The sequence below is a fragment of the Mirounga leonina genome, unplaced genomic scaffold (assembly GCF_011800145.1).
Source record: "Mirounga leonina isolate KUSES-001 unplaced genomic scaffold, KU_Mleo_1.0 Mir_125, whole genome shotgun sequence".
In the NCBI taxonomy this organism is placed as follows: Eukaryota; Metazoa; Chordata; class Mammalia; order Carnivora; family Phocidae; genus Mirounga; species Mirounga leonina.
This window is the reverse complement of record NW_023270305.1, coordinates 79953508-79969547: the sequence shown is the minus strand read 5'-3', so window position 1 is coordinate 79969547 and position 16040 is coordinate 79953508. Positions and strand designations below refer to the sequence as shown.

General features: G+C 54.9%; 1 protein-coding gene across 2 annotated transcripts in view; it reads right to left on the bottom strand.

Moving 5' to 3' along the window:
• The window catches only part of SH3RF3 (SH3 domain containing ring finger 3), a 407247-nt gene that overhangs the window by 117829 nt on the left and 273378 nt on the right, over positions 1-16040 (bottom strand). For both annotated transcript variants that reach the window (XM_035001930.1, XM_035001931.1), the window contains exon 5: positions 622-701. In XM_035001930.1, coding sequence (XP_034857821.1) covers positions 622-701 — 80 coding nt within the window. The remainder of the gene's footprint in view (positions 1-621; positions 702-16040) is intronic.

Genomic DNA, 16040 nt, shown 5'->3' with positions numbered 1-16040 from the left:
AATAAAAGAGTAAGAAGGCAGTCTAATTTTTCAGAACACCATTTAAATGGAGAATTTTTAAACTGCACGTAGCTCTTAAGAGCTGTAATTTAACAAGAGCAAATTTTCTAAACAAGATAAGCATCTCGCTTCCTGGCAATGATTCATCTGGTTATATTTGGGGATGATACGCAGCTGCTATGATATAAGCTTCCATAACTGTAGGCCAGTCGTGGCTCTGAAACAGGGAGCTACTTCTGAGCACTTGGTAACTAGCTACTGTCCCAGGCTGGCGAGACCGCCTGCCGCTCTGGCCCCCGTGCCTCCCCACCTCCTCACGGGCCTCCAGGATCTTCTCTGGGCTATGGCTGGTCTGCTCCTGACTGGCCAGCACCTGTGCCACCAAATATTTGGAATATTTCCCCTTCTTACAAATGTCCTGGGGACAGTGACATTGAAAGAAGCTGCTAGACTTTTGTTTTCCACACTCTCTTGTCAGCAGTATTAGTGGATGCACATAACTAAACTGACTCGTTGGTAACAAATCAGGAAATCCTACAGGAACCATACGTGTATATGCTAGCAGAGGTGGGAGGGAGGTGCCGAAGGCACAGGACCCCAGAAACATAAATGGCAGCTCACACGTTGAGGGGCAGCTGGACTTTGGGAGCTGTGCTTTGCTGTTCAGTTGCTGGGGCGGGTCCGGCCGAGGAAGAGGAGTCCTGCAAACAGACAAGAGGAGACAGGAGTGAGTCGACAGGAGGCCCCTGCCCCAGAGAAGAGAAAGGCAACGTCAGGCTGGAGTCCAGAGGCACCTATTTTCTCACTGGCCTCATCTTCCAGCCTTCAAAACCCTCAGGTCTTACCTGCCTGGGTTGTTTGTTAATAACATTTTTTTTTCAGCCCGTTGGAGAAGCTTGGTGGCCACGGACACCTGTCCTGAAGCAGCTTCCAAGTGCCCCCCAGGAACGGCTCAGATAGTCACTCTTTGGGCCTAGGTCTGGGTTGGTCAGCATCACACTGTGTTTAACATAGAAGAAGGCAGTGTGGGGAGACCTGTTTTTATTCTTAGAACTTGAATTAATTATTCTTGCATTTGTCAAAGAAGACCCAGACAAAACCTTTCATGTGACAAAGCACAAGCTTATGTAAGGGCTGCATTTCCAGGAGCTGAAGATTAACCCCTAAGGAAAACTGGTCCTGTAGCAGTGACTGAGGGGCAGGTGCTGGAGAGCAAGCATTATGCAGGGAGACTGCTGGAGGAGTGGTCTACTTGGAGGTGCTTCCCACTAAGCCTGTGGTGCATGTTAAACTGGCCAAGGGAAGTGGCCAAGGGCCAAGCAGAGGGATCTGGGCCCCACGATGATCTCACTGAGGTGATTTTTGCACAGGGAATCCTGTAGACCCAGCCGTAAGGGACGACACTGTCCCCAGCCCCTCACCACCTGCCTTGCCTGTCCTGCCCCAGCCCTCCCCAGGGCAGCACCCTTCTTCTTGGGCAGAGGTATTTTATGCCACAGTGAGTTGAACTATGCCCTCCCCCCCCCCCGCAAAGAGATGCCTAAGCCATAGTCCCTGATATCTGTGAAGGTGACCTTGTTTGGAATAAGAGTTTTTGCAGATAAAGTAGATATCCTGAGATGAGATCACCCTTGATTACAGTGGGTCCTAATTCTGGTGACAAGTGTCCTTCTAAGAGACAGAAGAGGAGAACAGAGACACCCAGAGGGGAAGAAAGGCCATGCGAAGACAGAGGCTGAGACAGGTGTGATGCAAGGGATCCGGGCAGCCAGAAGCTGGGAGAGATTCTCCTTTGGTCTCCAGAAGCAACCAACCCTGCCAACACCTTGATTTCGGACTTCTGACCTAAGAACTGATAGAGAATAACTTCCTGGTGCTTTGAACAACCCCCCCCCCCCCGCGTTTGTGGTACAGTTACAGCAGCCTCAGAGATGGGGATGTCTAGGGGTGTCTGGAGGAGGGTGGGATCCATACCCCTCAAAGCCAAGGGAGCCAGGGGTCTCCTTCCTTCCTCGAGGGTCTGTTTTAGGCTCCCCAACAAGGGACGGGACAGGGATTCTGGAAGGAACTGGATCCAGATGAGCAGGGAGCCAGGCAGGCTTGAGCAGAAGCCTCAGGAGCTGCTGGTGCCTTGGCAGAGGCAGGTGGGGGAGTGGGCTGCTGGGGGGCTTCCCATGGCCCTGACTAGCAAAGATGCACATGGCACCACAGGTGGTCCTCAGGAGGGTGAAGGTCACTAGAAGCAGAAATCACAAAGATGGAATGAGAGATGCACCTGGCACGTGCCCCAGGCAGGCAGAACCACCCTACAACGCAAGCGACCATCACGTCCCTTTCTTGCTTGTGTGGAGGGTTGAGGGGGCCATTTCTCATCAACTCACTGACCAGTTCTGACCATGCTCAGCTGATGAGCTCTATGTGCTACCAGCAGCCCTTGCTAGGCAGTCAGCTTCCCTCCTCCACCAGACCAGGAAAGGTGCCAGAGACCACAGCACATCCACACCTCTGAGAAGTCAGAAAGTCTACTTCTTGTTCTTTGGACAATGGGATGCCTGGTAGAATGAGAATGTGCAAGCAGGAGCGTAACATCCCTTGTGTCTCCCAGGCAACTCCAAGTCTGACAGGAGCTCCTATTCCTGGGAGAGAGAACTTTGATTTTCAAAGGCAGCCCCTTCATGGATTGTGTCCCTGTGGCTGATGCACAGGTGTCATGTTTCAAGAGTGCTGCTTGGGAGCTAGGCTGAACAGAGAGAGACTTCTTGCTTGCTCATCACGCCAGCCCTCTGCCAGAGGGAGACGGAGACCACCAAAGGCTCAGGATTGTTTCCCTTCAGGATAGTTGCCAGTGGAGTTCACCACAGCACCACAGACCTTCAGGCAGGGACCAGAGGGCCCTCCACGGGTGTGGCCACCTGGCTCCGGGACCCCCGGGATATGGAGGACCCACAGCTCTCCTTGAATGGCCATGGGAGAAAGGTTAGGGCCCTTCGTTCACTCCCTAGAACAGGCGTGGGGCAGGGTGGGTAGGCAGATGGTGGTGAGCAGACACCAGAGGAGGTCAGCAGATGTTAGTGAGCGACATCACAACTGGTGAGTTAATGGGAAATGCACCCCCTCGCCCCTCCATGCAGGGAAGACGGTGTGTGATGGGCAACCAAGTTGTAGGCCTGTTGTGCCTGGAAGGGGCCTGTTCTTGGTGCTCACTGACCTCTGCTGACAGCCTGACTGTCAGGACCGGCTCAGGGCACAAACACAGCCTCTGACCCCAGTGTAGGGCTCACACCGCAGGGGACAAGCTTTGCACCTGTCACAATAGAGGCAGGGCCATAAGAACATACCACAGGGACGTCATGGGGCCGGGGCCGGAGAGGGCCTCTGTGAGCCACAGGCCGGCCTGTTAGGTGCGGGGCCGAGGGTCGGCCGGGTGAGGGAGGTGTAGAGGCCTGCCCGGCAAAAGCTGGGAGAAGCAAGCTCGGCGTGCTTGAAAAACTGGGAAGAGAGGAAAGGCTGGAGGAGGGACAAGGGGCAAGCACCCAAGGGCTGCAGAGCCAGGCAGTTCATGGCTCCCTGGGCCACCATGCGGGTTCTGGTCTTTACCTTGAGGGCAGAGAGAGGCCCTGGAAAGTGGTGGGAGAAAGGCGGAGGTGAGACCAGACCCATGTCTTACAGGGGCACCATGACGTGGCAGAGCAACCAGCCCGAGCCACAGGCCCAGGGAAGCAAGTGTTTCCAAGGGGAAGCCGCGTCCTCAGCCACACTGACTGCTGCTGACCAAGGCCAAGGAAGCTGAAGGGCAGGAGGATCCCTTCAATACGGGGATGCGGGCATGCCCAGCATGCTTGCAGAGCGGGTGGTTGTCGCTGTTGGATGACCAAGGTGGTTCATGCTCCCTGACCCCGCTTCCCAGGACACACAAATGACATGGGTCTGGTAGGACTCACATTCTCTGCAGCCGAAACCAAGAGGCGGACGCTTAACCAACTGAGCCACCCAGGCGCCTCCCTGCTTTTTAAAGGTTTTTCATCATTTTAATATCAAGTGACTATGGTTTTCTGATACATTTTCAAAGTAATATAGAAAGAATAACGGCTCAATTATTTGAGGTCTGTTTTAAGATCACACTGGTTGATGGTGATTCCATGCTTCCCTGGACTGTACCCATGCCATCTTTGTGGCGATGCCAGGAGCGGACAAGAGAGGACCCTGGGGATGACCCTTCAGATCGGCCACCAGGCGACTGTTGGCAGCAGTACGTGGGCAGAGGGCAATCAGCTGGGCACCAGGAGCCACAGGGACACATGTAACTGGCTTAGACGGAGGCCAAAGCCATGACCCTGCTTTCATCAGGATTCCTCCTGTCCAAATAAACTCTCCTGAAACAGCCAACCAGTCCAAACCACTGACCCAGTGTGGGGCCTGCTCGGAGTCTTCTATACCTATAAGGTGGCCTGCCTGGGGGACTCTACTCCCCAGTGTCCTTGAGCAGGTCGAGCCTCAATCCAGCAGGAGGCAACAATGTATGTGGCCAGGGGAGACAGAGAAGATTGATTTCCATCTGCCAGGCAGGGGTGGGGGGCGGGAGGCTGGCTGAGACGGTGGGCTGGGCCCGAGCTTGTGGCATTAGGGCTCCAGACCCCATCTTCGCTGGCATCTGCCAACTCCCGGGGACCAAACATAGGACGCTCCATGTGGCAAAGTGTCAGGAGGCTCAGGGAGGACTAGGGGGTTGCCTGGGCACATGGAGCCACCTGAGACACAGGACTGCACCTAAATAAAGCCAGAGGGGAGGGGCCTTCTGACAGCTTTGCTGGAAACCTGGCCTCCCGTTGGAACTTGGTGTGTCTAATGCTAGAAAGCAAATATGTGAGACTGCATAGCAAACCATTACTTGGAGTTGCAGAGGAGCAGCAGAGAGAGATCACACTTGTGAAAACGTTTTTCTCAAAGGTCAAGATGGAGAGTATCGAGGACTAATGCTCAACAGAGTGTGTGTTCCTGTCTTGCTCCTCTGTGCCATGCAATGCAGAGCCCAAGGCAACAGGCCTTTCATGGCGTCTGCTGAGTGGTGGCTACGCCAGGCCGGGCTCTGTCCTTACGGACATAAAACCCAAAAAGTGTGACTTTCTGATCAAGATGGGGTTTCCATCCATCCTACTCTGAATCAGATCTTCATTTTTGTTACTATCAGTAGGAGCTGATAAGAAATGTTGCTGGGGCCAAGGGGTAGATGGGTGAACCCCGCTGACTGCTGAGCTGTGGACAACTGAGGACCACACACCCAGCAGAGCAGAATGTAACAGATGAGATCTTGGGGCCTCTTGAGGAGCCCCAAGAGGCAGCTGGGCTGCTGCTACCTGCTGGCAGGTATCAGAGCAAGAAGGGGCTCTCCTTTAAGTGATTTTGATTAAAAATTCATGAGCACAGTGCATCCCACTGGTTTCCCTATCATCAGCATGCTGCCAGGGCCTGGGAGGCATGCTACACCCTTAAGAAATTGCTCCTAGAACACATGGGACAAGCGAAGTTTACTTTGAGACCAATTTAATGCAACACAAGGGTGTCTTGTGCCTCTTGCCCTCCAGCTCTGACCACGCTGGATGGGGCTTTCTGGGCCTTGGGACTGAGGCTTGTTTCCTCCTAGCCAAGAGCCACATTGCTGATACTGCTTTGATTTTTAATGGCTTAATTTTAAATGATTCTGGGCCTTAAGGGATTAGTGAAGCCTTGGCAGGAGTGAGAGAAATCAGGCAGGGGTAAAAATAAGGAAGGAGAATCAGCTACAGCCGCTTTCAGATAAAAATAATTGGGAGTGCACCCCTCGAAAAGACGTTCTCCCTGTCTCGGGGGTCAGCAGGTGGACATCTCTGCCCTGACTTCAAAGTCCAGCCCAGTCCTGTGCACCAGGGAGTGGCGCCACTGGTCTGTCACAAGGAAGGTGTGTGGCTCTGATGAAACAGGTTCACGTCATATTCCTCTTGGGTGACTCTAGAACGGACACAAGCTGGGGTTCGGCCCAGGCAGGTGAGTGCACCCTGATCTGGGGGAGCCAGCCAACACCGACAGGATCCTTGGAGCCCCTGAACCTACAGAATGAGTAACTCCAGTAAGCCCTTTGGGCCTAATGTTCAGCTGTGGACAGGAGCCAAGTATGTGGGGGGTCAGCTGGCTGGGTCACAGGTCCGAGATGATGCCCCCATCAGATGGAACTGACCACAGTGTGAGCAAGCATCAGGACACCATGCCAAGGAGCCCCGTGATGCTGTTCCCTGGAGCCACGCACACCCACTGCCCTCCGAGGACACTCGCTGCTGGGAGGCCGGGGGGGCAGGCAGTCTATGTAATCCCACAGATGAGGCAAGCTTGCCCCTTCCAGGCCTCCTTTTCCTACCTATAAAAGACAGACCCCCCGGGACAGCACGGGTGAGTGGCTCAAACACCCCTGGAGCGGAGAGTCAATAAAACCTGGACTATTGCTTCTCGTGGTGCCCTGAACATCTTCCCGTGGTATTCCGGCCCCTGCTGGTTGGGAGCCCAGCCTAGTTTCTGGCTGCTGTGCTGCGGCCGTGGACCCCCAATTCTAAGTTGTCAAGTTGTTACCAGACACCTGAGGCCTAGAGCTGCATTTTAATGGGGCCCCTAAGCAGTACTGGAAAGTGAGCTATTTATTTTCCTGTCAGGACTAGGAAGAGGGGTCTGTAGTTGGCAGGTTGTATGGGCGCTCCAAGTCGCTTTCCTGGACACACTGGCACAGACTAAGACCCTGAGAAAAACATCTCCACGTTTTAATTTTTAATATGAGTCCAGAAAACACTGTCACCACCCCAAGGAGCAGTGAAATGAGCATGTTTTATTCATCACACGCTACCACTCTGGAACACGGAGTGTAAATCAGACTTTTAGGAACATGCTTCCTAAAGAAAACTTTAGAATGAAACATTTATGGCCTGATTCTCCTGCTTGGCTCCAAAAAGAACTGCAAACAGCTTGCAGGGCCAGAGGGCCCAGAGGTGACTTCCCCTCCCCGGCCCTGGCCCAGGGGACTCAGGCTGGGGAGGCCCAGCAGGGCCAGGCAGGGCGGGGGTGTGGGCTGGATGAGCTCACCCTGGCAGCTTGGGGTCAGGGCTAAGCAGCCTGAACAAGACGGTCTGTCCCAGGAGAGGGAGCGGACTATGCTTTATACCCATATAACCACTGCTCTCTTGTGGGCACTCGGGAAAGCTGCCTGGCTGCCTAGGATGGAGGCCTCAAGGAGGCCTCAATTCACCTCAAATGCTGCCCCCTGCCCGTTCTCCTCTCGGCAGGAGCTCAGATTTGCTCACCAGCATCTGACTCCAGCATCTAAGCTGCTGACTCCAGGGCTGGGTGTACTGGCCCCTCACTTCGTCTCTGTGGTCTGCTCAGGGGTCAACAGACTCACCCTCAGCTCAAATCTGGCTGCCTGCTGCTTTTGTGAATGAAGTTTTAATGGCACCCAACCACACCCATCCATTTGCTGCTTTGGCTCACAAGGGCAGTAGCTGTGACAGAGACCATATTGCCCACGAAGTCTAAAATATTTATTACCTGGCCCTTTACTGAAAAGTTCGCAAACCCCTGCTCCAGGTGGGGTAGGATGAACCTCCAGCTTCTGCTCTTATCTTACTGCGCCAGTATTTGGGATCAAAAAGCCACAGCTGTGCCAAAATCTTCACAGGGCATCCCCGGAACGTTCTTAAGGGAAAAGGCCAAAAAAGGTGGACAGGATATGGGAGAATAGTATCCAGAACATGGCTCCAGTTTAGGGAATGAAAATCAGCTTGCTTGATGGTCTTTAGCTGTAGGAAGGTGCTAACAGCCCCTGTAGACAGAGCAGCTCCTTTCTTCTTTCCCTGTGTGAGTCCATAAGACCCAAGGCATCTTTATCTGGCTTTGCACAAAATATACATTAGTCATATCCTAATGACCTGTCTATTCTGCCTTCAAACAAAAGGTGCCTCCCATACAGTGAGAGGCTGCAGGAGGGATGGGCTTTGAGAAGCTCTTCTGTTCAACTCTAATTCAGTGTGCCTTTCCATCCATCCATGCCTCTGCGAGCCCCCTGCATAGAGGCTCTGTGCCAGGCACCGAGGTGCAAAAGCAGACCTGTGTTAGTGAAGCTCACAGGCTGTGGTGCTATTATGAGAGTTGGTGGCTATCCCGGCCCAGCTGTGCAAACTCAGGGGACAGGAAGTAGGGCTGGTCAGGGGAGACGGCAGGAGTCTCCCACCCCTCACTGGGTCTAGACAATGCCTGGGGGCGAGGTGTGCTCTGGGAAGTGGCTGGGGCTGGCCAGGGCAGTGGGTGAAGTAGCTAGGAGATCAGGGGGGAGGTGGGAAGTTTCTGAACATCCTCATGGTCCTTCTGCCGAGAAACCATGTGCCTTCGCACCAGAGCCTTGAGAGGACATGGAAGACCCTGAAGGAAGCCGACCTCAGTGATCCTTGGTGCCCGTTTTTGCCTCCTTTCCTCTCGTTCCCTTCCAGAAGCAATGTTGCCCTCCCTCCTCTTGAGCTCATCTGTGGTACTTCCTACTTTCCATGGCATGGGTCTATGTTCCGGTCTCCTGGTGGGCTGGGTGGGTCCTAGAGGCTGGGGTCCATGATGAACCCCTCTTTGTACCTGCCATGGGCTGCTGCTGTACCAAAAGTTCACCAAACTTGATGGGATGGACTGAGGGAATCAGCAGCTTGCCTGCATTCCTGGACCAGCACATGCCCACCCAGAGCTCCTGGGCACTCACCAGGTGCCAAGGGGACCCTGCTATGTCCCTTCCTCATCCACCAGTGGATGGCCTGAGGCATAGACAGAAACTGTGGATACGGTTCCTGTCTTGTCATAGCAGCAAGAGAAACCTGGTTGGCACCTGAGACCATAATGAAAAGCCTGGCAGCTGATGAAAACAGCCAGACCATGGTTCTCCGTCCCCACCTTGAAGGCACAGCTGGTAAGTCATGGACACAGCAATTCTCAGATTTGCAAAAGAAAGCTCACCTCACACAAGGTCCTTAGGATGAGATTTTTTTATTCATCCCATGTTCACTTGTTACTGTTTTTTTTTGGCTCCTTCAAGAGGCATGGAGTTAAATGTGTAACTTTCTGAAAATGCTAACAGTAAGCAGCAGTTCTTGGCCCTGTAGGGGAGTGCTGGGGCTGGGGGCTGCTAGGTTCATCCGCTCAGAGGGCGTCCTGTGGCAGAGCTAAGACCCAGCCAGCAAGAGCATCTGCGCACAGCGCCTCGTGCCAGCCCCTCTGATGGCCCGGGGTGGGGGAGGGGCGGGGGGCATCTTAAAGATGCCCTGGAGGCTTCCAAGTAGAGTTCTCCTAATGACTTCTCAGATGCAGGAAGTCACTCGAGGGGTGTTCCCTTCTGATGTTGTCCCTGCTCAATTTCAAATGCTTCCCCGTCCATGGATTTCAAAGGGCATTTTCCTAATCTCTGGGGTTTCTGTTTGCTTATGAGATGTTGATTTGTAAGCCATCCGGCTGATGCTGAGAAACACTCGGGGTCTGGGGAAGGCGCCTGTTCCTGGCTGGACGGGGTCTGCCTGCGTGAGATCCTGGCCCTGCACAGACAGAGCCGGCTGGGGAGCGCTCGGCCCCCCAGAGCCCGCATGTGCTGGCAGGCAGTCCAACAGCACTAGCCCCAGAACGTCGGCTTCGGGGCTTCAGGGTCGTTGTCATTTTCTGCGGATGGCAGTCTGCCTCTCAAGCTTCCTAGGCTCCGCGTCAATGTCTGCCAACAGATGTGGAGGTTCTGGGGCAGTGGTGTCATGGGGGCTGTCCTCCGCTCCTCCTCACAGGCAGATGCCGTCTCCCCACCCCCTGCAAGGAGAGAGGGGCCCCTGCCACAGTGACGAGACAGTCCAGACCAGAGGTCAGCAAGCGTTTTCCGTACAAGGCCAGAAAATAAATATCTTAGGCGTTGTGAGTCATACAATCTCTGTCACAACTACACAGCTCCGCAGGTGATGTATAAATGAGCAGGGGTGACTGTCTGCTGGTGTCCGGGAAGAGGGAGCTGTGGGTCAGAGCCCTGGGCTGCCCGAGGTGGTCACGCAGAGTGGGTGAGAAGGAAGCCTCTGAGGGTGTGGGGCTGCTTGTCACTGTAGCATAACCTGGCTCCCACTGGCCGGTACAGGGCACCCCAGAGCTGCACGAACCCACAGACGTTCCTCGGGCGGTCTGCTGCTGACTTCAGCCATTCACTTGGTTTCTTGTTTGGTTTATGAGGGAATGGTTCTAAAGTGTAAGTAATCACCTCTTAATCTGATCCAATGATCTCTATAAGCAAATAATTGGATTTTAAAAATTAGAGTCAGCCTGAATAGCCTCCTCTTTGTCCTCTCCTCTGATAATCCTCCCTCCTCCAGCAGAAAGGAGACATGTTGAGTGCTGCTTCATTATTCATGAGGAACTGAGCTGACCCTCTGACCTCTCCAAATGGCAGGGAGAAATAATTCATAAGGGTGCAAATGTGAGCAGGGCAGGCCATCTGAGGCTCGGCTGACCATGCACCCCCGGGAGCCCCTTAGCTTGTCACCTTGCAGCTGTCCCCTCTCTGCAGCCCTCAGGGAGCCATTAACAGTGGGGAGGCCCTGGGGCATTTCTGGCATCACGTTAAGTGTGCAAGACGGCTCAGTCCGCAGTGCAGCGGACACAGACCCCATGCCCGCCCTAGAAGAAATCAAATGGGTATGAACTCTGCTCCAGGCCAGGTGCCAGGATACAGAAGTGACTGATACCCAGTTCCTGCCTTGAAAGACGTGAAGTTCAGGGGAGTGGCCAGATACACAAATGACAAAGGCCACACCTTCCATGATAAATGTATGGAAAAAGTCCTGCAGGCACAGAGGAAATGAGGGAATGAATCTGGTTGGTGGAAAGGTGTCCTGGAGCCACGGAAAGCTACAGAGGGGAAGTGACCGCTTCAGATGGCTGCTTTCAAGGGTGAGCAGGAATTTCCCATACAGGGCTGTGTCTGTGTGTCATGAGCAGGCAACACAGACAGGCGGAGCACAGGCAGCAGTCTTGGTGAGGGGTGAGCCCGAGGTCAGGCCAGCCAGTGCGGGAGTGGACAGTGACTGGGGGGGAGGCTGGAAAGACAACCTGGGGCTAAGTCTGAAGGGCTCTGCAGGCCAAGCTAAGGAACCTGGACTTTAGCCTAAGGCAACACAGAGTCTCCAGAAGCATTTGTGGGAAGATCAGCCTTATTACAGATGGGATTCCAGAGGGAACCCCAGAAGCAGGGAGTTAGGAATCAGTTGATGCTGTGTTGGTGAGGGCACAGAGCAGCCTGAACCAAGGCAAGGTGGGTGCCATGGAGAGAGGGCCGCCATGGATGTGGCTAGGACTGCTGGGCTTGACTGATAGCCACGTACCTCTCCACATGCCCCAGCCCCCTGCAGGAAAGTTGGGGCTGAGTAGCCAGTTCTTCTCTCAGTAACCTGAGAGGAGAAGCAATGAGTATTGTCTCAAGGCCGAGGCAGTTTAATGCCAAGGGCCTCCTCTGTGCCCCTCTTCCTGCTGAAGGCCATGTGCTGTAGACGGCAGAGTTACAAGAAGAAGGAGGCCGACATCATGAGCACGCCATTCAGGAGGGCCGCCTGACCCACGGCAGCGGCGCGTGATGAACGCTCCCTGTGTTCAACTGTAATGGTGTCAGGAGCTGTTTGTGACAGAAGATGATCTGCCTCATCCTGACTAATGACATGGGAGAAATGCTTGGGAACTAGAGCTGACACCTGGTTGGATGGCAGAGGGGACGGGGAGAGCAGAGTTGGGAAGATACAGGGTCTTAGCTTTGGGAATTTGGGTAAGATGGAATGAAGAAGAGGAAGGAGGTTTGAGGACAGACATGGATTGAAATGAAGTACATCTCCAGGGGAAGCTGTCAGGCAGCAGGAGGAAAGAATGGATAGTTCAGTAAGGTGTGGGCAGGCAGAGTTTAGACAGTTTAGGGTTCAGGTGTTGGTTAGATGAGAACCCTGGGGGTAGGCCTACGACAGAAAGAAAAGGCCAGGGGAGCCCTGATGTTCATGTGGGACCTGGAGGAAGAGGGTCCCGTGCTGGGGCAAGAGAAGTGCTCAGAACCTGGAGAAGGGTCCCAGAAGCAAAGGGAGGAGAGGCTCAGGAGGGGAGTCTTGCCCACAGCATCCAAAGCTACTGGATGTCAAGAAGGAGGACATGGAGCAGGGACACAGGACCTGCTGGTGGCCTTGGCCGGCTGGGGGTGGGCAGCAGGGGAGGAGGTAGCCATTGGGACTGCAGAGCTGAGTGCGTCCACTGTGAGAAGGGAGAAGCATGTTCCCGGAAGAGGGACGAATGAGTGGAATTTGGAGGAGATAGCCACGCTCCTTCCCTGGACAGTTTTGCCATACTTATTCCACAGGTCAGTCTGGGAATCTGAGGCCTATGGGCTTGTTATTTAGGTCATTCTCTTGTTTGGGGTCCAGAGGAAGCATCTGTGGCAGGGGGCCATCCATCCTATGCAAGGTCCCACGATGAGTTTTTGCTGGACATAAGGAGCCCACATTTCCTGAATAGGAATTAACCACAGTGGTCTTGGATGATTGAAGGCAGGAGGAAATAAACACACTACTAGTAATAATAATGAAAAAAAATAAGAGTAAGAAAGGCCTCCAATGGCAGTACTGAGAGAAGACAAGCAGGAGGGAGAAGGGCCGACTCCCTTGCGCCTGCCCTGACGTGGCCACAGCCTGGCTGCGCACCTCCAGGAGGGACAGCAGGGCCGGGCAGGGGCAGCCGCCTGGCCACCTTCCTCCTGGTTCCTGCTTGCTGTGCCTCATGCCTGTGCCCCTAGCTCAGCCAGAACTAATCCTGGGGCTGATTCTAGAGCCTTCAGGTTCCCACATGGTGTGCTGAAACCTCATGAGAAGGCTGTGTCTGAAAGCACACTCCACGGTGAGAACAGTGCATGGATTCCAGAACCTCCCAGGTTCCCCACCCTCCTGGCAAACTCCAGACCAGGGAAGGACATGGAGTTAGTGCCTTTGAACTTCAGGCCAAAATCAAAACCTTCTTCCTGTTCTGCTTGAGGACGCCTGCTCCGGGCCTGGGCTAAGCCTACATGACTGCAGGTTTCTCCTCTTCTTTTCCTCTTGGCCTCCTCTGCCTGTCAGGGCTAGCATCAAAAGAGCCTCAGCTGCAAGCCTCTTTTTGCAAAGGGCCAGAGAGTGCATACTTCAGTTCTGTGTTGTTTCTTCCTGTCCTTTTCCTAGCCATCTTCCTTCCTTCCTTTTAGAAAACAACGCTTAAAAACATGCAAATTGTTCTTAGTGCCAGAGCCATAGGGAAAACCGCCCCACTGGGTGCAGTTGGCCAGCCTCGGGCCCAGCGCAGTGTCCTGGCTGCACAGCTGACCCACCTGGAGAGCTTTAAAGAGCTCCAATGGTGACAGGACCCTTTTCTGGACCTCTCTCCCCCCAGCACAGGAGGACGCACCCCGGCCTATTGCTGTGGCAGCATGCTGGGCCCAAGTCTCAGCTTTGAGAGGGGAGGCAAGTACCTCAAGCCTCAGGGAGCCGCTGCCTCTCTGGCCGGTGCATCAGAATGAGGCAGCAGGTGGAAGCAGACCTAAGCCCGCCTGGACTGGGAGCCCAGTGTGGCTCCCAGGGCCCGCTGACCGTTACACAGCATCCCTGCACACGGGCCTGGCTAGTACAGCGTGCCCGCCCTCCCTCTCTGACTCGGGTTTTGCTGATGGGATGGGCCCTGGGGATGGAAGGTTTTAAAAGCCTCCCCTGGTGGCACAACACACACCAAATAGGAACCAGGCAGCTGGGTCCACAGCGCTGTCCTGCAGCGATGCCCCATGCCCCCTTCACATCTCCTCCCTTGTTGCCCTGGGAGCAGGGACCGGCCCTTCCCTGCTTCCGGGCCTCTGGTACCCGGCACTGGTCCCGTACAGAGAGGACCACATTGCATTTCTATACAAAACTCCACACACCATCCCAGAAATGTTCTGGGATGACCAGCTGTCCTGCTGTGCCCAAACTGTCCCATTTTTAGCACTTAAGTCCCCTGTGCCCAGGGAATCCCTCAGTGCCAGGTGGGATGGGACACTGGTCACCGTACATGGACTCAGGGCCCAAGTCTAGGCCTGGCCTGTGGCGCAGCCTGGAGCGTGAGGGAAGGGCAGCGGCCGGTGTCTGAGGGCCCAGGTCTAGGCCTGGCCTGTGCACAGCCTGCAGTGTGAGGGAAGGGCAGCGGCCAGTGTCTGAGGACCCAGGTCTAGGCCTGGCCTGTGGTGCAGCCTGGAGCGTGAGGGAAGGGCAGCGGCCGTTGTCTGAGGTACTGGCGCTTCTCGCTCTGCACAGCGGGCCGGGAGGCTCTCAAGGCCCCAGACCCAGGCCCCACCCCAGACCAGCCACCTCGGCGTTGTGGGGCCAGAGCTGTGCAGGGGGGATGTTCCAACCTCCAGGTGACAGTGACATGCCGCCAAGGCTGGAACTTACTGCACTGGATTCCAGGCAGGGTCCTTGGATTTCCCTGGTGGGTGCACGAGGCCAGGGACCACACACGGCCTCGCCTGGTTGTTGCTGGGGACAGACCAGTGAGAGGCTGACAGTCAGGAGCGGATGTGGGCTCACGGGGATGCTCATGGAGCCCCGGCTTCCTTGACGGGAGGTGAGGTGTGGCTGCAGGCGGCGTCCGTGCCACCCACCCCCTCAGCTATCTGTGGCCTTCCAGCACCGCTAGGGGCCAGCACAGTGCACGGCACAGGGAGAGTCTGGGAGCAGAGCAGTGGCCAGAATGCACAAGGCCCGAGGCCCTGGGTGTCGTATCTGACACACTGGGGCTGGTGATTCGCTCCCTCATTCCCTGACAGCAGAGAGAACAGCCAACTGAGAAGAGGCCAGCCCGGGCTCACATTTCACCCTCCCAGCAACTACACAGGTGTTCCATAGAATAGACGAGAAAACTGAGGCTCTGGGAGAAGAGCTGGGAGAGCATTTCTAGGGTCGAGAGGTACCAGGCAGTGTTGCACCTGGCTGTTAATGGCAGCTCTCCTGGCTCAGAGAGGTTCAGCAACAGCCCTAAGGTGCACAGCCAGTGTGCGGAGGAGCCCAGCCCTCCACCTGAGATACTGCCCTAGCCTGCACGTCACCAGGCCCCAGACTAAAAGAGAAAGGGAAGGAGAGAGGTTGGCAGTCTTTACAGAGCACCAGCCGCTCTCTGCACGGCCTGGCAGCCAGGTTCTTTCTTCACTGCCCCAGGCCTTGAGGTCAGCCCTGTATGTTTACAGAAGAGGAAGCTGAAGCTGAAGGTTAAGTGACGTCCATGACCTGGACCCATGTCCATGCTAGTCTTGATGGGGTGCAGGGCGGACTGTCAAATGAGCACAGAACTGAGACATTACTTACACCCTCTGGGCCTCAGTTTCCTCATGTGCGCATGAAAATAATTCAACCTACTGGCTCTCCTGATGGTGGGATGTGCCAAGAAGCCCAGATGAGGGAGGTGAGATCAGTAGAGGGGAGGAGATGAGGATGGAGCAGCACTTCCAGAGGCCGTGAGAGCGAGCCACCGACTACACACACCCTGGATGCCACTCCAGGGACAGCGTGCACCCCTCGCTGTGCTCTGCGGGGACCCTGCGGCTTCAGGCTTAATGCAGCTCACTGCATTAGGTCTGAGAAGCAGGTAACAGCTACTGTGTTTTAGAGCCATTTCTATAGAAACCGCAGGCCCACACTTCCTTTCCACTTTAGAAAGGAACACAAAGGAGAGCGAGAAGAGTCAGTGATGGTGATGAGCTCCAACTCAGCTGAGGGGCTCTCTTGTCCATGCATCTCACCCCCCCAGAGCATATCACCTCACTGGTGTTGTGTACACACAGTGTGTGTGTGTGTGTGTGTGTGTGTGTGTCTTTGGTTCATCTTCCTCCACAGGGCTTTAGAATCAAGTCAACTGAACAAAGAGCAGCACAATCATCTCACACTGGGTGGCCCTTTCCGATCTGATCTCCTCCACGTAAGGTGCCTGTCACCATCAAAGCCTGT